At 46.9% G+C, this 21,799-nt stretch overlaps 2 protein-coding genes across 2 annotated transcripts; one reads left to right on the top strand and one right to left on the bottom strand.

Annotated features, from left to right (window-relative positions):
* Positions 1 to 758: 758 nt before the first annotated feature.
* On the top strand, positions 759 to 16,977 carry mmp24 (matrix metallopeptidase 24). The gene is made up of 10 exons (XM_078092624.1): positions 759 to 1,060; positions 6,315 to 6,463; positions 7,720 to 7,836; positions 8,712 to 8,811; positions 9,049 to 9,253; positions 9,390 to 9,551; positions 10,035 to 10,249; positions 10,582 to 10,720; positions 11,408 to 11,674; positions 12,310 to 16,977. The coding sequence occupies exons 1-10, from the start codon at positions 905 to 907 to the stop codon at positions 12,672 to 12,674; spliced, it is 1,875 nt and encodes a 624-aa protein (XP_077948750.1). The 5' UTR covers positions 759 to 904; the 3' UTR covers positions 12,675 to 16,977.
* A 193-nt stretch (positions 16,978 to 17,170) lies between these two features.
* On the bottom strand, positions 17,171 to 19,494 carry LOC144388976 (nuclear factor 7, brain-like). Its single transcript, XM_078092631.1, has 2 exons — positions 19,354 to 19,494; positions 17,171 to 19,277 (listed from the first exon to the last, which is right to left on the bottom strand). Exon 2 carries the CDS (start codon positions 19,258 to 19,260, stop codon positions 17,881 to 17,883), a length of 1,380 nt encoding a protein of 459 aa, XP_077948757.1. The 5' UTR covers positions 19,261 to 19,277; positions 19,354 to 19,494; the 3' UTR covers positions 17,171 to 17,880.
* Positions 19,495 to 21,799: the final 2,305 nt, after the last annotated feature.

Here is a 21,799-nt window from a genome sequence, read left to right as displayed (position 1 = left end):
ATTTGGGTTCGGGGCCGTTGTCCAGTCGTGACAACTGGTTATAACGTGACCTTTGTAGTGATTTCTTGTGTTCCACCTGACTCCTCCTCCTCCTCCTCCTCATCTTAAAAGGATCTTTCTCCTGCGGCAGATGTATTCTGGATCGATGCTCGTTCATTCCTGACAGTGTGGAAGCCAACGTTCCTGCAATGACGTCACCGGAGACCACAGACGTTTCTGATTCCACTTCTCATGAACTCTGCAGGTTTCATGACATGGTTTCTACCCGTTGGAATGATTTCCATCTTTATTCTTCCTCTCATGTGATTACGTGGACGATTAAAGAGGAACAGAGTTCAGGAGGACATGCAGCGCTTTGGATGAAAACATTCGGTTGTTTGACGTTTCTCTGTAGAACCTTCAGAAGGCCTGTGAGCTCTTCACGTCTGGTCCACTGGAGAAGAACTTCAGCTACACAGAGAGACGGTGGCAGGAGGACAAAGAGACAAAGCGCACTCTGTCTGTCTCTGCAGTGCTCCTGGTGGTGATAAGCCGCTACTGCAACAACATCCCTCCCTCTCTCCCCCATCTCTCTGCGTCCCTCCTCCTCCTCCTCCTCGATGATGCCCGAGACCGACCGACCAACCTGCGTGTTGTAGCCAGGCTCCCCAGATGTTCCGCTCCGCCCAAATGAGTCTGCGCAATGGCCGCTGAACCAATAGCGCGTCTGCGCTGGCGCACCGGGAGATAGCGGGAGACAAAAGAGAGGAGGAGGAGGAGGAGGAGAGGGAGGGAGGAGGAGAGGGAGGGAGGAGAGGAGAAGACGGGATGAGGCGCGACCACACAGACTTTTTCCTCCGGTAAACAACCAGGACCCTGGGATCGTTTCTGGGGGGCAGGGCGGGGGGATTTTGGGGATACAGCCATGACAACGGGAGGAGGAGGAGGAGGAGGAGGAGGAGGTGGAGTAAGGCGGAGGAGGAGAGCCGGGCTCCCGGGAGTCTGCTGGAAAACCTGCTACTTCCCCATCCTGTTCTGGGTGGTGTCCGTCTGCGGGGAGGAGAAGACGCTGATCGTGGAGGTAGGCCCCCCCCCCCCCAGATATTAATAATAGTTTAGAGTATTGATCCGTGCAGAGGACCACGTGCTCTGAGCCTTGTTACACCAAGAGAGCTTCAGATGAACCTGCTCCTCAGCTCCTCTCCAAATATAGCTCCCTCCATAATTCATGGACGTGGCAGCGAGTCGGAAGAGATGAAGGAGAAGACGGGTTGGGGGGGGAGGGGGAGGGGGGGGTAGCAGACAGATGTGTGTGCACACAGATGTGTGTGCACACAGATGTGTGCGCACGTGGAGGTCTTTGTTGACAGGTTTCTGATGAAGATGCTGTTTGTGCATCATCACCTTTCTTCCACACATTGCGGTCGCTATGGAGGTGCTTGTTGCCGTGGGAGACGAGGTGTTTGGTTGGCTTGGGGGGATGTTTGGTGTTGCCGGTGACACTTTTCGTTCAGACAAAGGGAGCTGCAAATGCGGCGGCCGCACAAAGCAGATGTTTCTTTCCTCAGCTGAGGAACCACAGTGGAAGGTGGAACCCTTCAGGCAGCCGATGTGCACGGAGGAGCGCTCAGCTCCGAGATGGATTCCTTGCTTAATCGTGGTAAAGGTCTCCGAAGCCCCCACCCAGGTGACTTCCTTTGTCCAAGCACCAGTTCCTTTGCTGGCGCCGACACGGGGAGGAGCTCCACGGGACGATCCCCTCTGGGACGGAGACACTGATGGACGTACAGAATGAACAACGTGAACGATGTACAATATCATTCAAATACACGTATCACCTCCTGCTCGTCTTCCTTTAGGTTGATTTGTTGTACTGTTAGAAAATCCTGGTTTCGGTCATCGACTCTTCTGCCTTCTGACGTACGACATCTGCTTCAAAACAACGAGACGGTTTGAGCGCGAATCAGACTTTGAGGAACCGAGATGTCAATCATCTCGCTAATTTTAGCTGGATAACGGAACATCTGATTGACTTAGTTGAACCACGTAAAGGAACCGGGCCCTGATCTTGTGTCTGCCGATCCAATAGCAATGTGTGTAACAACAAAACATGATTCCCTCTCTAATGTTTATGTATTTATATGATATAATTATATTTTTATATTTTAAACAAATAGAAAGAAATCTCTAACGCAAAATAAAATTTGGGTCACAATTCACAATTGAACACTTTATAATTTACCTTTGCATAATACTCATTTTTACTGGCTGGAGCGTGAACGCGTCACAGTGTTAAAGTGGACTGTAGCGAGCTAACAGCTAACAGCTAACGGGAACTAGCTCTCCGCATCACAGCAGCTCAGATCCGCCAAGTCAACTTTGATTGGTTCATTGTTTTTATTGTGTTGATTACAATCTGATCTGTTACAGCGTATTAATCTCCTTCACTGTGGAAACAGGCACTAAAAGTCCACGTAACATCACTCCTCTCTCCCTGTAGCTTAGCATGTTAGCATCTGAGGAGCGCTGTCCATCCAGAGAGTGGAGTACTCCACCTGTAACGTGATGGAGACACTCTGTTCACTCCACCTCAGGCCGTGTGTGTGTGTGTGAGTGCGCGTGTGTGTGTGTGTGAGTGTAGGCGGTGTGTGTGTGTGTGTGTGTGTGTGTGTGTGTGTGTGTGTGTGTGTGTGTAGGCGGTGTGTGTGTGTGTGTGTGTGTGTGTGTGTGTGTGTGTGTAGGCGGTGTGTGTGTGTGTGTGTGTGTGTGTGTGTGTGTGTGTGTGTGTGTGTGTGTGTGTGTGTGTAGGCGGTGTGTGTGTGTGTGTGTGTGTGTGTGTGTGTGTGTGTGTAGGCGGTGTGTGTGTGTGTGTGTGTGTGTGTGTGTGTGTGTGTGTGTGTGTAGGCGGTGTGTGTGTGTGTGTGTGTGTGTGTGTGTGTGTAGGCGGTGTTACTAGAAGTCACTTTTCCTTTTGCTGGTTCAGAACATTTGGGCCTCGTTGTGTTTCTCTTCTCTTTGTTCAGTCGGTTGTGACTCAAATAACTACTTAAATAATTGAGGACCCTCAGAAAGCCTCCTGAGATGCATCGCTCTCCTCCGGGAGTCCGATTAACTCGTCTGTCCTTCAGGTGCGATTTCAGAAATAAAAGCTGTGGTTTACAGGACGAATCTCTGCTCATCAAACTCTATGAGCAAATACAGGTTCTGTGTAATAAACACCAGCAGCGTGTCGGCGGTGCCCCGTCTGTCCGTCCCGCGTCCGTCGTACTGCGCTGTGAGGTCCTGCTGATGCGTTTCAGTAGATATATTCCATCCATGTTTCATGTTCTTTCCTTCGGACCATCCGTGACTCTACTGTTGCTTAGTAACCGCGAGGACGCAGATTGGCAAATACAATTAAGATGAATAAAAGCCGTTGCTAAGAAAAAAGTAAAGAGGTAACTTTTTGAGAAGGGAACTGAAAAAGACTCCAAACCTTTGTTTGAAAATTTGAAAATGAAAAGAGAACATTTAATTTAAATCGATCACAACGCTGAGCAGAATAAAACGACTTAAAGTCTTCAATTGTGGTTTTCTCTCATCCACAGTCCAAAACCCAGAGAGTAATTTTTCACAACTTGATAAAAGTAGACAAAGACGTGGTGACAGAAAGACATTTAACACGAGTCAACGTCTCCGCCTTCATCAACGTTTCTCCTCATTTCATGTCTGTTTTCCAAACAAATGCTGCTTCTACAATCGTCTGTGTTCCTCCGACGAACCAACTCTCCTTTGTCGGGAGGAGGCGGGACCTCCGTCCCCGTCGCCATGGTTACACAATCTGCTGGAGGCCGGCACTCGACAGAAGCACCAAAGTGCTGCTGCTCTGTAGGAAATGAATACAAAGTATATGAAACAGATCAGTGATAAATATTGTATAAATGATACAATAAAATGTATTCATGAATGACAGTTGATCCAACAGAACTCCTGATTTACTTACTGAGACACTTCCGTTATTCATTTTAAAATATAGATTATTTCTATTTATTTGTCTTTAATAGGAATGCAATATAAACTTCTTCAGAGTTTTTAAATATACATTTGGATCAGATTAAAGATTTTTGTTTGAGGTGCCGAAATTTACCGAAGGGTTTTTAGGGTTTTGTTTTATACTTTAAAATAAATATTGCTTACTTAACAGAAAGTATTTTTCATTATTTCATCCAGCGTCACCATTTAATCTTTTCCTCTTCGCTATTGAGACAAAACATAAAAGTCTTTTTGTCGTCAGTTTGTTGTCACCAAGAAAAGAAGAAAGTTTAGTTCATCTCTCTGCTCACTGGCGCCGTCCATCAGGTGATGCAGAGACCAATGTCCACTTCCTGTTGGTGTCTCACCTGTCCCTGATTCGTCCCTCGCGTGTCACATGGTCCTGCTCAGGAAGCGAGCGTGCTGTGAGTCACCAGCAGAGTCACGTATGTTTTATTGAACATGTTCACGTGTGACGGTTTTATTTCTGCCACTCAGACGTGTTGCTGCACTCACCTTACATGAGGTGTGTGTGTGTGTGTGTGTGTGTGTGTGTGTGTGTGTGTGTGTGTGTGTGTGTTCAGAGCTGTGTGTCACTGTCATAATTGTTGTGCAGCTGGTAAATTATTTAATCCAAACGGCTTCTTCTGAGCCAGCAGCAGCTGGGCCACTAGTGCACACACACACACACACACACACACACACACGCACACACGCGCACACACACACACACGCACACACTCACACACACACACACACACACACGCACACACACACACACACACACACACACACACGCACACGTTGGCACACTAAAGGGTGCAAAGATAGAAACATATTTAAATATAGAGGTGCCGAATATAGACACACACACATACAGACTAATGCAGTGGGTGTGTGTTAGTGTGTTAGTGTGTCTGTGAGTGTGTGAGTTCAGTTTTTGAAGGAGATTATTACATTAAATATGTATAATTTGGAAACAATGTGACCAATATAGAAAAGTACTTGTTGTTTGAAATAAAGAAGAACATTAATTAATTCATTTCTTGAAGGAACACTTTTGTAAGGATTTAAAGCTGTGATTCTTGGTGGAATTTCTGCTTATTTCTTTTGATGATCTTTATTTTGTGGATTGAGTCATTTTCCAGGAATTAGACTGAGACGCTGTCGTCGCCGTCTAATTGGATTGTGAGTGACCAAAGGCCTTCAAGTTAGCCAGCTAACAGTGGACATCTGCGGCTAGCTGGCTAGTTAGCGGTTAGCTGGCTAGTTAGCGGATAGCTGGCTAGTTAGCGGATAGCTGGCTGATTAGCGGTTAGCTGGCGAATTGCACTTTGGTGTTGAGCTCACGGCGGAGAAGTTTCTGCTACTTCTACTGTCCGGAGAAGGTTCCGGGTCAAAGCCCGGAAGGGATCCCGGTTCACTGTCCAATCACAGCGCAGCAATCACCAGACTTTATTTCAGCGTCATTCCTCCCAAACGATGAGGCTTGTTGCTCTGAAATATTAATGAGCTACTGTGGAGAAGGAGCTGAGCCTCCTCCTCCGTACCTCCATCTATCTGCTGCTCCGTCTCCCGTTCTTCTCTCCTCTCTCTCTCCTCTCTCTCTCTCTCTCTCTCTCTCTCTCTCTCTCTCTCTGTCTCTGTCTCTCTCTCTCTCTCTCTCTCTCTCTCTCTCTCTCTCTCTCTCGTCTCTGTCTCTCTCTCTCTCTCTCTCTCTCTCTCTCTCTCTCTCTCTCTGTCTCTCTCTCTCTCTCTGTCTCTGTCTCTCTCTCTCTCTCTCTCTCTCTCTCTCTCTCTCTCTCTCTCTGTCTCTGTCTCTCTCTCTCTCTCTCTCTCTCTCTCTCTCTCTCCCTCTCTCTCTCTCTCTCTCTCTCTCTCTCTCTCTCTCTCTCTCTCTCTCTCTCTCTCTCGGGAGTGTTGTTGGATTGTTTTATGTCATATTAAAGAAACAAGTGCTCAAGTAAAAAATACAACATTTATTAAAATCTTCAGAGGAAACTTGTGGATTGATTTTGAATCGGTGCGATTAAAATGTTCTGGGTATTTAGCTCTCTCTGATATATATTCCATAAATAAGTCTTTTATTCCACCTCTATCAGGAGAACGTCAACAACATACTCATTCCATTTAATAAAGCGCCTTCATTTTATATTTGGTCCATTTTATGTTTTAAACAATAGTCTATAAAAGTGACTATTGTTCACAAACAATAGTTCTTGATGTTGAAATGGACCCTTCTGCGTGGCTTCAGACTATAAACAAACCAAATGTTCAGAACAAGACTTTGATCGCAGCCTTTTCTTGTTCTTGTTCTGTGTCAGACGTGGCTGAAGAACTACGGCTACCTGCTGCCTAACGACCTCCGCACCTCCGACCTGCGGCAGGAGAAGGCCATGCAGTCGGCCGTGGCCGCCATGCAGCGCTTCTACGGCATACCGGTGACGGGCGTCCTGGACGAGACCACCATAGAGTGAGTGAAGCACTTACAGGGGCATGTGCACGCTAAAGGAGCATCTTCATGCTAATGATGCACCTGCACGCTAAAGGAGAATCGTCATGCTAATGGTGCACCTGCGCGCTAAAGGAGCATCTTCATGCTAATCATGCACCTGCACGCTAAAGGAGCATCTTCATGCTAATGATGCACCTGCACGCTAAAGGAGAATCGTCATGCTAATGGTGCACCTGCACGCTAAAGGAGCATCTTCATGCTAATCATGCACCTGCATGCTAAAGGAGCATCTTTATGCTAAGGGTGCACCTGCACGCTAAAAGAGCAACTTCATGCTAATGGTGCACCTGCACGCTAAAAGGAGCATCTTCATGCTAATGGTGCACCTGCATGCTGAAGGAGCATCTTCATGCTAATGGTGCACCTGCACGCTAAAGGAGCATCTTCATGCTAATGGTGCACCTGTATGCTAAAGGAGCATCTTTATGCTAATGGTGCACCTGCACGCTAAAGGAGCATCTTTATGCTAAGGGTGCCCCTGCATGCTAAAGGAGCATCTTCATGCTAATGGTGCACCTGCACGCTAAAGGAGCATGTTTTTGATCGTCATCCGATCATCAGATTATCCTTCTGCAGAACAAAAACTCCTCTGGAGAATCAGAACAGCACATTTCATAATCCCTCTGCACAAATATCAAGGTGTAAATTAATCTTTACAAACGCCTTGAACAGCTGAGAACACATCTTATTTTAAGTGGATTTGGTGAACTTGTTACTGCTTTTATCCAGCAAATTCTGGGGCGCCGACTGTCTCGTTTGAATTACACTCATTAGTATTGGCTGATGTTTCCTTGAGGGAGTGGGGGGGGGGGGGGAGGGGTTGGAAGGTGGTAATGCTTCATGGATGCATTATTTACATGATGAGATGGGTCCAACTCTCCCATCACTAATTATTCAACCAGTCCAACCAGTTGTTTTGGAAAGAATAACATTTCTTCTGGACTCATGCAACCAAACGCCATCGTCCACCACGTTCCAACAACATCTTCCCTCCTGTGTGTCACAAACCCTCAACACCGTAACAAACGTCAACAACCGTCCTGTTGTACGTTTAATGAACGTAATTTCATAGGAGACATGTTCAGCATTTCGTGTACGTAGCCTTCATGGTCTCATTGAGAATGAATTCAATAAGAATCAGCACATAAAGTTTAAGGCGACGCTAAATGTTTTCACGCTCGATAGCATCAGCTGATATGTCAGCTTGCGTGCAGGTGGATGAGGAGGCCTCGCTGTGGCGTCCCCGACCACCCTCATAGCAGCCGGCGGCAGAGGAACAAACGCTACGCCCTGACGGGGCAGAAGTGGAGGGACAAGAAGATCTCCTACAGGTATTTATCCCTCAAGTCTCCGTCCCACAGGACCCTGAATGCATCACTGCATTACTTCGTCTCTCTCCCTGCTCTTCCTCTTCGTTCCTCCTCTCCCTCCACCTTTCTCTTTCTTCTCCTCCTGTCTGCATGCGGTGGAGCCTCCATGGGACACCGGTCCAATGCGGATCACATCCAACGCTCGTTGTTTCTTCTTTTTCTCTCACTCTCATGTTCAGGTTCATAACCAGCTTTAGTGTATCAAAGAATATATAAACTAAACCACTAATTCCAATCACTAATCTGCCATGGGACCAGAGCAGAGAGGTGAATTCACTTAAAGAACCCGAGGTTCCCTCCTCTCGTTTACCATCTGCACCACTATCTCGTCTCTTCCTCCCTCTCTCTCTGGCTCAGGGAGGTTCCATGGAGGTGTTTCCTCACAGTGGATGATGTGACGGTATGAAACATGAAGCTTCCTCTCTCATAGATGGACCGTTTCCTCTTCTAACAACCTCTCGGCTGCACATGGACTCATCCGTGCAGCCGCTGCCACCATGTCTAAGTGTTTGAGCTGAGTAGGTGTATGAAGTGTGTAGCACTTTGTTACTGACTAACGTGTCCCAACAACATTCGTTGTGATGGGACATGAATCCCAAAGACTTTTGTTCATCCTCTAACTTGTCATGTTCGCATGCTGGCGCTAGCATTTAGCATCTAGCATCACAGAGCTGCTAGCGCGGGCGAGGGCGCTGCAGTCGGATCATGCTAGCGCTAACTAGCTCGTCCGCGTTGTCTGTGCTTCTTGGAGATCCAACGTGACTCATCCCTGCATCATGGTCCTGCTGGAGGTCGGACGGACCTCTAACGCTCTGTTTCTGTCGTGTTCCTCACAGCATATCGAACTTCACCCCCAAGGTGGGAGAGAAGGACACCCAGCGAGCCATCCGGCAGGCCTTCACCGTGTGGCAGGCGGTGACCCCGCTCTCCTTCCAGGTCAGAGGTCACACCCATCTGGTACCAGAGATCTCAGATAATACGTCCTACATGGATGCATTTCATTCATTATCCCGACTTTTACTCCTTTTCCACTTGAGGAACACAAAAACAAACTTGCATCCCTGCACAAGAATAATAATAATAATGATATTCACAGTGCAGAAACGTGAGTCCAGCTTGGAACCTTTGCGAGATACTGACGCCCCCCGTGCCTCCCCTCCCTCGCCCCCCCAGGAGGTGCCGTACTCAGAGATCAAGAACGACGGCAAGGAGGCGGACATCATGATCTTCTTCGCCTCTGGTTTCCACGGCGACAGCTCCCCCTTCGACGGGGAGGGCGGGTTCCTGGCGCACGCCTACTTCCCCGGCGCCGGCATCGGAGGAGACACCCACTTCGACTCGGACGAGCCGTGGACGCTCGGCAACGCCAACCACGACGGTGAGGCGCGTCATGTGATATCATGAAGTCTTTGAGTCCCCTTGAGAGGCGGGTTCCTTTACAGAGCTGCTTCCTAACTTTTGCTGTGAAGTCGGCGTTTTAAATGGTTTTCCTTTCATCTTGGTCTTTTCTCCAGGTAACGACTTGTTCCTGGTGGCGGTCCACGAGTTGGGCCACGCGTTGGGCTTGGAGCACTCCAACGATCCGAGCGCCATCATGGCGCCTTTCTACCAGTACATGGACACTCACAACTTCAAACTGCCTCTGGACGACCTGCAGGGCATCCAGAAGATCTACGGTGAGGTTCAGGCCTCCCGAGGCCTTCAGACCAGCTTCAGAGGACAGTTAGCTGAAGGAGGGCTCGTGAAACGAAATTAATGAAATGATGAATGAATGAATGAACAGAAGATCTCTGGTGGAGAATATCGCTGAGCTCACTGTGCTCTCCTCCTGTAACATGGGAGAATGAGGAAGCTAGTTAGCATACCATCCAACCCCTTTAGCCCGTGTGCAGTTTGCTCCCTTCACGGGATAAAAGTCTGATTTCAGAATTCATTACGTCATCTTGTCTCATCTTCCTGGAGATATCTACCCACAAGTCATATCGTGACAGAACACGCTGTGCTGACATTGGGTGTTAGCATGTAGCATGAGAGCTAATCCAGCTTGGATGAGGCTGGTATCCATCACATGAACTCTCACACTCTGACACTGAACTACAGTCGCACACTGAGAGGACCCAGAGGTGTCATTGGGTTGATATTATTATCGTTATCCAAAGGAATCCCCACCGCCATGCTGGAGCCCACCCGCCCGCTGCCCACCTTACCCTCTCGGAGGACGCACTCCACCTCGGAGCGCAAGCACGACCGCCACGGCCGGCCGGCGCGCCCCCCCGGAGACCGCCCGGCGCTGCCCGGCAACGGCAAGCCCAACATCTGTGACGGCAACTTCAGCACCGTGGCCTTCTTCAGGAGGGAGATGTTCGTCTTCAAGGTGGGCGTGTGTGTGTGTGTCACCCACCAAAAGAAAAACCCATTTTGATGTCTCTGATCTTTAAACTGAACGTTAGAAAAGGTCACCAGTCCGTCTGTCTCTCTGTATGTCTGTCCCTCTGTATATCTGTCTGCCTGTCCCTTGAGAGTTCCAGGTTCGAGGTGGTCCGATGCTTGGACGGAGTGGGGGGGACGGGGGTCAGAGATGAGGAGGAACTTCCTGCTTCCTCCTCCTCTGTGACGTTTTGAGCGCTCCGATTGGCCGATTCCACAGATGACTCGCTCCATCGGCCCCCTGTGAGGTAGAATGTCTAACGGGTTCTTTGCCTGCAGGACCGCTGGTTCTGGCGCCTGAGGAACAACAAGGTGCAGGAGGGCTACCCCATGCAGATCGACCAGTTCTGGAAGGGCCTGCCGCCTCACATCGACGCCGCCTACGAGAGGTCGGACGGGAAATTTGTCTTTTTCAAAGGTACAAGGAGACCCCCCCCCCACCCCCGTCCCCCACACTCACTTAATGTCTGTACAATATATAGAAATCTAAACTAAAGATATACACATATCTCTGGTTCTTTGGCTCCTCAAAGCGTTGTGATGATAAAAGCACCTTTGCTTCTCCAGCAGTGATGTGTGCAGCTCATTTATTAGAGTCACAGCTGAGTGCTGCTGCCTTCAATGACTGAAGGAGCCATCAGTGTTTTTCTGTGTTCATGGTCCCCGAGTTCTCGGGGGAAACAGGCTGTTTAAACGAGTTCCTGTTCATTGCCCCTAAAAGAGACTTTAAAGAGAAGCTTGTGTGATTTTGAATCTCCTTTTCTGTTTTCCCACATCTAACTTCTGAACACAATATTACAAAATAACAGAGCTGCAGACGGGCTGCTCGCTTCTTCCTGCTTTAAAAAACAAACAATACAATTTATTTCTGAAGGTTATGTTGGTGTTTGGACGCTTTTGAAGAGGTAATTTTCCTTCTGTTGTGTTGTCTCTCTGCCAGCTGGATAACATTTATCGCTCCTCTGGATCCTGGATTTGATTAATTTCTCAAATCTAAATATTAACCATGATTCAGAATCCTTGGGGTTGTGATTGCACTTTCAACAGATGCTGAATCTGAAAGCATGTGTGCCATAGTCAACGTGGTGACTCGTCTCTCCTGCAGGCGACAAGTACTGGGTGTTCAAGGAGGTGACGGCGGAGCCGGGTTACCCCCTCGGCCTGGTGGAGCTGGGCAGCTGCCTGCCCAAAGACGGCATCGACACGGCGCTGCGCTGGGAGCCTGTTGGCAAAACCTACTTCTTTAAAGGGGACCAGTACTGGCGCTACAACGAGGAGAAGCATACGGCGGACCTGGGGTACCCCAAACCCATCAGCGTGTGGAAAGGGGTGCCGGAGGCACCGCAGGGGGCCTTCATCAGCAGGGAGGGATGTGAGTGACAGGGTGCTACGATACGTTTGTGGCCTTCTCAGGAGGACCAACCCTAGCTTCCATAAATAGCATAAATCAAAGCGAGAACATATTCAAGTATGTAGGACTGAGGTATACGTCTCTGGTAGGGACCTGTCAATCAGCGTGTAGCCCCGCCCTGCTTTATGGTCTGTTTGACCATAATTTACTACAGTAACATCATGCTGTATTGAAGAAGACTAGAGATTGAGACCATGAACTCATGTTTACAATGTTTATTGTGGGAATAAATCAAGAGAGAAGTATTCATTTTCTCATAGACTTCTATGGGAGCAGAGGAGTCGACCCCTGCTGGTCACTGCAGATATTGCAGCTGTGACACGAGAAGCTCTTCCTTCACTTTAAGAGCAGTTTCATGTTTAGAGCGGGTTGACCGTTAACAGTTCCATCCCCGATTCCCACTGTTTCAATTGATGCCAAGTTTCTGTGCAGCGGTCCAGAAGTTCAAGACACATGTTGTCCTGACCCGACTCCCCTGAGACGCCATTGATGATTTGACGTTAATCTACAGGGTTTCTGAAACCTTTTGAAACCCCCACTCAACTCTCTAATTTCCCATTTCTGTTCTCTGCCCCCCCCCCCCCTCCTCCCCTCAGACTACACCTACTTCTACAAGGGGAAGGAGTACTGGAAGTTCGACAACCAGAAGCTGACGGTGGAGCCCGGGTACCCCAAGTCCATCCTGCGCGACTGGATGGGCTGCGAGCAGTCGGACATGGAGCGCTCCGGCAGCAAGGCGAACCGCGGGGACCGCCAGCTGCCCATGGACGACGTGGACATCATGGTGACCATCAACGACGCACCGACCACGGTCAACGCCATCGCCGTGGTGATCCCCTGCGTCCTGTCACTGTGCATCCTGGTCCTGGTCTACACCGTCTTTCAGTTCAAGAACAAAGGAGTGCAGCAGAGCGCCATGACGCAGCACTACTACAAGTACCCCGTCCAGGAGTGGGTGTGACCACCAACCCTACTTCCAAGAGGTCCGAGTTGGCAGTTCGGAGGTGTGGGTGGTCGGGGGGGGTCGAGCAGTCGTCATACTGTGAGCTCGCTCACGTTGGCTAACGGCCAAACATTGCTAGCAAACGAAGCAATGGAGAGTCCAGTGTTTCCAGTGGGCAGAGGGGTTGGGGGGGGGGCCTGACTGGCCTTTTCATTTTCCGATGCTGCTCTCAGTCCGCCGGTGGGAGCGTGCTCACCTGTGTGTCTGAGGGAGACAGCTTTAGTGTGTTATCATGTTACCGGGCGGGGCGCTTTGAGGGGGCAGCGTGCCGGGACGTGATTGGCTGAGGTGGACGATGCAGCCGATTTGCCACTCTCTGGACAGAGATGATAGTGATGATTCTGTCCTCAAAGGCAGAAGACCTCCTCCGAGATCTGACTCGACGTGAACATGCGGACTCCAAACAATGAGTCAGATGAAACAAAGATTTGAAATGTCAAATTTGAAGATAAAATATAGGTAGAAAGGCCGTAAGAAAAAGGAAACCAGGGACCTCACCTTGGATCTGTGAATTGAATTGAATTGATTTATACTTGTATGAAGCTGTAAAAATGTCAGGAGGACCTTTTTTTTACCACACAGAACTGAAAGCATCTTCGCCACCATAAAATCTGATCTTCGCTCTCATTTACGCTGCTTGGACTTTGGTTTTTGCGGATGTAGAATAGCCAGTCGTCAGCGTAGTGTGACAGATATTAGATATTAGACGAATGATCGTTAATAAGTCTTATCTCGGTCACAACAGTTAGTTCTCAAACTAATTCAGACTGAAGGGTCAAATGAAAAGATGTTTTACTTTCACTGGAAAAGTCAAAGCTATTAATATCTTTGGTGATTGAACAAAATATTTAATTGTACTTCTGGGATTTGATCCCTTTTGTCCCTTTTTGCCAACAAACTCAACTAAATATTGTTGCCAATTTCTTTATATTTATAAAAATGTTTATCAGGATTTCACACAAAATGAATTATCCTTTTAAATTTGGGGATTTCTACAAATCTAGTTCTTTAATATTTATTGTCTCTTCCAGCTGTGGAAGTATTTGGACCAGGCTTAAGTATAAAGAAATGATTTCTTTATACGTTGTACATTTCAAGAATAAAGAGGAATATGTTAAGAATGAAGTTGATTTTTCAGAATATGCTCTAATGCCAATAGTTTCATTTATCTCAAGAGTTTATTCTAGTAATGTTGTCTTTATTCTCATACTTCCACTTTACTCTTATTTTAAATTATTCCACATCATTGGGTTTATTTTCCATTTCAACTTCATGCTTAAACTTTTGAATTTTTTCCTCAACATTTTTCCCTTTATTCTCTAATAATACTCCAACTCCAAAAAGACATTTCCACTTTGTTCTTGAAATGTCGCTCCTCATTGTGTCCTCAGTCTGTATCCGGTTCTGAACATCCAATGTCACTCCAACACTTCCTGAATCCTGGATTGGGTCTTTAGAATAGTTCTGAGTCTTTGTTCTCCTCATTGCAGATGCACATTGTTTTCATCAGGATTAAATACGGACTTTTGTTGACGGTTAAGAGATTGTCTAGAGATTTGTCCAAAAAGATTCATGGCGGTCGAGACGTGTCCACTGCAAGGCTGGACTGGTCACAGAGCCGTTTACCACAATACCTCCTCCTGTCTCCCTGCGTCTCCTTCAGTCTCCTTCTGTCTTCTTCTGTCTCCTTGCGTCTCCTTCTGTCTCCCTGCGTCTCCTTCAGTCTCCTTCAGTCTCCTTCTGTCTCCCTGCGTCTCCTTCTGTCTTCTTCTGTCCCCCTGTCTCCTTCTGTCTCCCTGCGTCTCCTTCTGTCTCCTTCAGTCTCCTTCTGTCTCCCTCCGTCTCCCTGCGTCTCCTTCTGTCTTCTTCTGTCCCCCTGTCTCCTTCTGTCTCCCTGCGTCTCCTTCTGTCTCCTTCAGTCTCCTTCTGTCTCCCTCCGTCTCCCTGCGTCTCCTGTCTTTAGTTTTTTAACTCTAATCATTCATGTCTTGATGAATTAGTTCATCGTCAGTGTTCGATAAGATATTTCGATCATGATCAGACAAAGAAACGTGGCAGCAAATGGTCCCGTTTGAGAAGCTCCAGGCAACGAATTGATTCAGGAACTAATTACCAGAATAGTCACATATTCAACATTAACATTCAGTTTGTGTTGAGAACTGGAACGTGATCGCTGGTGCAATTTAAGTCAGTGTTTTAAATGTGTAATTCTACTGTGGAAATAAACCTTTGAAGGACGATTAAGTGAGAACATCTGAACTCTTGAAGCCTCCTCGAGGGGAAACGACCCACGGAGACCTACCAACATCTCCTGATTCCTCCCACTCGGATTATTAATAACTCCAGAGTGTCCATCAGGTCCTCAGACCACCACCGTCTCCTCTCATGATCCCAGGGATTTAGTGCCTTGCTCTGCAGCACTTCAGCCGTAGACGTTGAGGGAGAGAAGCTCCATCTTTCTGGGGCCTTAAAGCCGGCTGGTTGTCTGGTTTGTTTTTTATTTGAACTGTTGAGACTCTTGTTCTCACATCATCTTCATCGGGTTGGTGTTTTTATTAAAGGCGCTTTGTGGTGTTTCTGACACATTTAAATACATTCTATTGTGTGCAGAGACACCACCCTCCTCCACCCCTCTGGGTGGAAACTGTAAATACTTACAGAAGAACAGCAGTTTACGGCAGTAGAGTGTATCTCAGCAGATGTCTGTTTGTGAAAATGAAGAGAACTTACTGTTGTGATGTATTGTTGCTTATTCATGCTACTTATTTAAGACAAAATACGTACTTTGTTTTTTAGTTTGAAACTGATTTATTCAACGGTTCTGGTCTCGTTAACGAAGGGTCGTCCCATTTGCCTCCTTTATGGTTATTGTGTGCAGACTCGGGACAAACTGCCACTCAGATTCGTCTCTGCGTCCAACCGGACGCCACCTGATCCTCGTCTTCCTCCATCGACTCAAAAGATTAACGAGGGACCTTCTGTGTCCAGAACAAAAAGTAAAAGAACACGTAAAAGACGCTCAGACGTCACTTTGTCTCAACGTCACTTTGTCTCACGGTCCCTTTGTCCCGGGTCTGGGTTTTTTCTGGTGGCTTTGGACCACAGTGCGTTGCCTTTAAACGTAGACTGATCATATGTCGCCACTGCTCAGAGGTCAAAGGTCACATTGCGTTACGGTAAATTCAGCAGACCATCCTGCATGAAATGAGCAGGACGGGGTTTGTTTTGGAGGTAACGTGATGAAGTTTATTTGGTCCAATGGGACATCTGGACCGTTGGACCGTCCTTTGGTTTCACACTGGACATGAAAGTGTTGCTGTAAGTCTTTGTTTCTTTAACACGTTCACGCCTTATTAACCACCCGACCTGGTTGAGTTAACCGACCTGTTAAGGTCCATTTACCGATCCAATGAATGACGTAAAGGAAGAGCGACGGACGTCAGACCGGTTTGTTTCAGCAGTCCAACGTGCACGCTCCTCATCTTTGGGCTCGAGGTGGACCTCACATATGAAGACGGTTTCACAAGACCTCAAGTTGCAGATAAAAGTGAACGTCTTCATGTGTCCCCGTCTTCTTTAACTTGTTTCCTTTAGTTTCTAACGTTCTCTTTTCTCAAGAAAATATGTAAACGTCGGTGAATGAAAAGATATCAAAGGCAGAACGACTTTCTGGAGTAAGATGTATTGGTATTAATTGGATAATATTACAGCTACTTCTACTATTACTACTATTACTACTACTAATAGTACTACTACTAGGGAGGTTTTAGCTTTAAGACAGATACATTTCTGCGTGTTCTTATGAAGAAAGTAAAATGTTCTCTGTAAATACTTAGTTACTTTAGTTTGGGTTTTTCACTAAATGGGTTGATTATGAAGATGAAAGTGAAGAATGTGACCTCGGTCACTTTATTACTCGCAGGTTGATGTGCTCCTCTGATTCCTCTCCAGGCAGATTGATAATATCAGCGGATGTAAATATGAACACAAGCTTTGGAAACGTTTTTATTTCTCTTATTGTCTCTATGATTTAAGATGCACATAATTACCATTATTCTAACAGTGCTGAATAAGCACGTTTACGTTCAGGACTATTCTGTGAACCCGTTTTGTTTCTAATGAGACAAAGTGTGATTATTTCAAATGTTAACATGGATTTCTTTTCTCTCCTGTTTGGTTTTTTGTCCCACGTGGATTATATTCCAATAACACCGTGTTCTGTTAACGAGGAAAAGCCAATAAAAGCTCAGTTGTGTACCTTTGTTTGTTCCGCTGGTGTTAGTGGCCGATACGCTCAGGCTCATTATTCTGTAGTTATTCTCTTACAGCATTGCTGGATTTATTTGATTAAAATGGGAAAATATCAGTTTTGGTTATTAGTCCCTGTTAGCTCAGGGTGGTTCCCCGTTATTTAGTTCTTTTCTGATTTATCGTAGTGACTTTTAATACTTCCATTGATGTCAATCATTTATTTCAATCTAAGCTCCTTTCAACAAAGTGTCATCAAAATGAAGACGTTGTGATAAAGTTTAGAGATAAAAACAAACAGAGCAGCAGCCACCTGCAGAGGGTGAAAACCGCCCAACGCATCACCGGTTCCTCCCTCCCCACCATCGAGGCGTCCAGAGCAAGAGATGTCTGCCCTCCTGCCCTCTGGGAGGCGCTACAGGGGTCAGGAACAGCTTCATCCCTGCGGCCGTCACTCTACTGAACTCTGCCCCCCTTGAACTCTGAACTCTGCCCCCCCCCCATCTCCCTCAGTGACTGTACTCCCCCCTCCACCCTGGCTTGACTGCCACACCCTCCTCCAGCCACTGAACATTTGCACTGTTATTGTACATCCATTTCTTACTGTACACATCTATTTATTCACTTATTACACTGTACATATGCACATACTCTGCACTTTTTGCTATTTTGCACTTCTGGTCGGATGTTAAACTGCATTTCGTTGCCTCAGTACTTGTACCCTGTGCAGTGACAATAAAGTTTAATCTAATCTAATCTAAACATAACGTTTTCAAACTGAAAAACAAAAACATTTAAACAAATCAAAAATAATGAACAAGTAAGATAAACTTTTCTTTGGGTTAATTAAACAGAATAACTGGAGCAGCTCGACATGTTAAAAAGAACATCATGAAAACATTTATGATCTTCTTCTCTATCTGCTCTGTTCCAAAGTCACACAGACCGTCAGAGGTGAGATCTTCACTTCATCTACTGTGTAAATGAATGGAAACATCCTCTCAGTGAAGGTGTGTGTGAAGGTGTGTATGTGTGTGTTAGTATCAGGATCAGAGAAACGCAGCTTCCCTCCGTTCCAGTCCAGATGCACTCTGATCCTCTGAGGCTTCGTCTGCACAGAGAGCTCAGTGAGTGGAGCTGATGGTGACAATACATAGTATGTATCTTCATAGAACCCTATTCTCAATATCCCAGACAGTACGGTTCCTTTCCTCTGGAAAGACTCTGCTAACACACCCAGATACCAGTATGTACTGTCTCCTACTTCAACATCCCAGCTGTGAGTCCCTGAGTTAAATCCCTCAGAGCCCAGAACAACACAGCGTTTATCAAACCTCTCTGGATTATCAGGAAGCTTCTGTATCTCTCCTCGTCTCCCGCTGGTCAGATCTTCAGACAGGATGAGGTCTGGATAAGCAGTGTTTGGATCCAGAACCACAGGAGTGTAGGAGACCATCTTCTTCATCTTGCTCCAGATGTTGTAGGTCAGGTTGCCCAGGTGTTTGGCCTGGTCTATCAGAGCTCCTGATGGCAGCTGGTGGTCCTCCAGCAGGGGGCGCTGCTGGACTCTTTCCACTGCAGCCTTGTAGTGGTTCAGGAAGGAGATGTCTTCAGCTCTCAGCTGCTCCTCTGTGGCTCTGACTGTGTCTGAAAGAGCTGCTATCTCTCTGCTCAGAGCCTCCATCTTCTCCTTCATCATCTGACTCTTCTGCTCCACTTCCTTCTTCAGAGCAGAGATCCTGGCCTTCTTGTCCTTCTTTAGAAACTGGTGAAGCTTCTTAAACTGATCCTGAATCAGCCTCTCTGTGTCTCGGGCCTGGACCTTCATGTATGCTGCTGTTTGATCACACGTCACTTTAACTTGTTCAAGGAGCTTTAACTTCTCCTTTAAGGCCTCCAGAGGTTCCTGAAGGTTCTTCTTGTGTTCTACAGCAGCTTCATCGATGGGTCTGAATCTGTGGTTGGTGTGTTTCTGTGAATCTCTGCAGACGACACACACTGGCTGCAGATGGTCCAGACAGAAGAGTCTGAGCTTCTCAGAGTGCAAACTGCAGAGAGTCTCTGAAGCTCTCTCCAGTAAGAAGGCCTCACACAGGTTCTTTAACACCAGGTTACAAGGTGGATGTGACCCTGAAGATGTTGTCCTACAAACTGGACACTCCTGAGCTTGTTTCTCTCTCCACCAGCTCTTCAGACAGACTTTACAGAAGCTGTGGCTACATGACAGAAGAACAGGGTTCTTGAAGACTTCCTGACAGACCGGACAGCAGAGATCCTCCTCGGATCTGGAAGCCATTTGGTCTCAAAGCGAAGCTGAAGACACAGAAAGTAGATCAGTCACGGCTTCCCTCCCTCTTCTACTAACTTCACGGTTTCTACTCAAACTCACCTTCAGTCTGTGGAGCGTTCGGTTGTAGTTTCCCTCTTTTCTCTCCTGTAGAATCAATCAGAGGACGTCGTTGGTTTCTTCTTACGGTGAATCTGATCGTCTCTTGTCAGTCTGTGTGTCTCTCTTCAGTGAGAAGGAAAGAGAAACTGGTTGGTCTCAGGTGAGTCAGGTGAGGGGAGGAGCTTTGTCACCTGTAAGGAATGTTGTTGGTTGACATGTCACACTGAGGTGTGTACTGATTCTATTTGGATCCACAGGCTGATGCAAATGTGTTCCGGGATGGAGCAGGATCAGGTTTCGCTGAACTGTTCAACACTTTGAGTTTCAGTTTGTCCTTTAGTGAGAGTCTGCAAGCGAGCGTTATATAAACGTTACTTATCCTATCAAATATATAATTAAGCTGTCACATCCATCTATACTTAATATGTTTAAAGCAATCTATATTATATATAATATTATTATATTATATATAGCAATTCTATATGTTCACCATCACAATATTGTCTTATTCAGGCGTTCACGTACAGTTCGGAAGTATATGAGAAAATGACTCTACTTCTCTGTAGTGACCAGCAGGGGGTGACTCCTCTGCTCCCATAGACGTCTATGAGGAAATGACCCTACTTCTCTGTAGTGACCAGCAGGGGGCGACTCCTCTGCTCCCATAGACGTCTATGAGGAAATGACTCTACTTCTCTGTAGTGACCAGCAGGGGGCGACTCCTCTGCTCCCATAGACGTCTATGAGGAAATGACCCTACTTCTCTGTAGTGACCAGCAGGGGGCGACTCCTCTGCTCCCATAGACGTCTATGAGGAAATGACTCTACTTCTCTGTAGTGACCAGCAGGGGGCGACTCCTCTGCTCCCATAGACGTCTATGAGGAAATGACTCTACTTCTCTGTAGTGACCAGCAGGGGGCGACTCCTCTGCTCCCATAGACGTCTATGAGGAAATGACTCTACTTCTCTGTAGTGACCAGCAGGGGGCGACTCCTCTGCTCCCATAGACGTCTATGAGGAAATGACTCTACTTCTCTGTAGTGACCAGCAGGGGGCGACTCCTCTGCTCCCATAGACGTCTATGAGGAAATGACTCTACTTCTCTGTAGTGACCAGCAGGGGGCGACTCCTCTGCTCCCATAGACGTCTATGAGGAAATGACTCTACTTCTCTGTAGTGACCAGCAGGGGGGCGACTCCTCTGCTCCCATAGACGTCTATGAGGAAATGACTCTACTTCTCTGTAGTGACCAGCAGGGGGCGACTCCTCTGCTCCCATAGACGTCTATGAGGAAATGACTCTACTTCTCTGCAGTGACCAGCAGGGGGCGACTCCTCTGCTCCCATAGACGTCTATGAGGAAATGACTCTACTTCTCTGTAGTGACCAGCAGGGGGCGACTCCTCTGCTCCCATAGACGTCTATGAGGAAATGACTCTACTTCTCTGTAGTGACCAGCAGGGGGCGACTCCTCTGCTCCCATAGACGTCTATGAGGAAATGACTCTACTTCTCTCTTGATTTATTCCCTCAGTAAACATTGTAAACATGAGTTTATGGTCTCAGTCTCTAGTTTCAAGTTTTCTTCAATACAACATGATGTTCATTTAGTAAATTCTGGTCCATTAAGAGTCACGTCTCCTGTCTTTAGTTTTTTAACTCTAATCATTCATGTCTTGATGAATTAGTTCATCGTCAGTGTTCGATAAGATATTTCGATCATGATCAGACAAAGAAACGTGGCAGCAAATGGTCCCGTTTGAGAAGCTCCAGGCAACGAATTGATTCAGGAACTAATTACCAGAATAGTCACATATTCAACATTAACATTCAGTTTGTGTTGAGAACTGGAACGTGATCGCTGGTGCAATTTAAGTCAGTGTTTTAAATGTGTAATTCCACTGTGGAAAGAAACCTTTGAAGGACGATTAAGTGAGAACATCTGAACTCTTGAAGCCTCCTCGAGGGGAAACGACCCACGGAGACCTACCAACATCTCCTGATTCCTCCCACTCGGATTATTAATAACTCCAGAGTGTCCATCAGGTCCTCAGACCACCACCGTCTCCTCTCATGATCCCAGGGATTTAGTGCCTTGCTCTGCAGCACTTCAGCCGTAGACGTTGAGGGAGAGAAGCTCCATCTTTCTGGGGCCTTAAAGCCGGCTGGTTGTCTGGTTTGTTTTTTATTTGAACTGTTGAGACTCTTGTTCTCACATCATCTTCATCGGGTTGGTGTTTTTATTAAAGGCGCTTTGTGGTCTTTCTGACACATTTAAATACATTCTATTGTGTGCAGAGACACCACCCTCCTCCACCCCTCTGGGTGGAAACTGTAAATACTTACAGAAGAACAGCAGTTTACGGCAGTAGAGTGTATCTCAGCAGATGTCTGTTTGTGAAAATGAAGAGAACTTACTGTTGTGATGTATTGTTGCTTATTCATGC

This window comes from Gasterosteus aculeatus, chromosome 17 (assembly GCF_964276395.1).
Source record: "Gasterosteus aculeatus chromosome 17, fGasAcu3.hap1.1, whole genome shotgun sequence".
In the NCBI taxonomy this organism is placed as follows: domain Eukaryota; kingdom Metazoa; phylum Chordata; class Actinopteri; order Perciformes; family Gasterosteidae; genus Gasterosteus; species Gasterosteus aculeatus.
The sequence above is the reverse complement of the archived record's forward strand: the minus strand, read 5'-3'. Positions and strand labels throughout refer to the sequence as shown.

Coding starts and splice junctions, on each gene's coding strand:
- mmp24 (XM_078092624.1), top strand. CDS start 905: ATGACAACGGGAGGAGGAGGAGGAGGAGGAGGAGGAGGTGGAGTAAGG. Junction 6,464..7,719: donor CTGGACGAGACCACCATAGA/GTGAGTGAAGCA, acceptor GCTTGCGTGCAG/GTGGATGAGGAGGCCTCGCT. Junction 7,837..8,711: donor GACAAGAAGATCTCCTACAG/GTATTTATCCCT, acceptor TGTTCCTCACAG/CATATCGAACTTCACCCCCA.
- LOC144388976 (XM_078092631.1), bottom strand. CDS start 19,260: ATGGCTTCCAGATCCGAGGAGGATCTCTGCTGTCCGGTCTGTCAGGAA.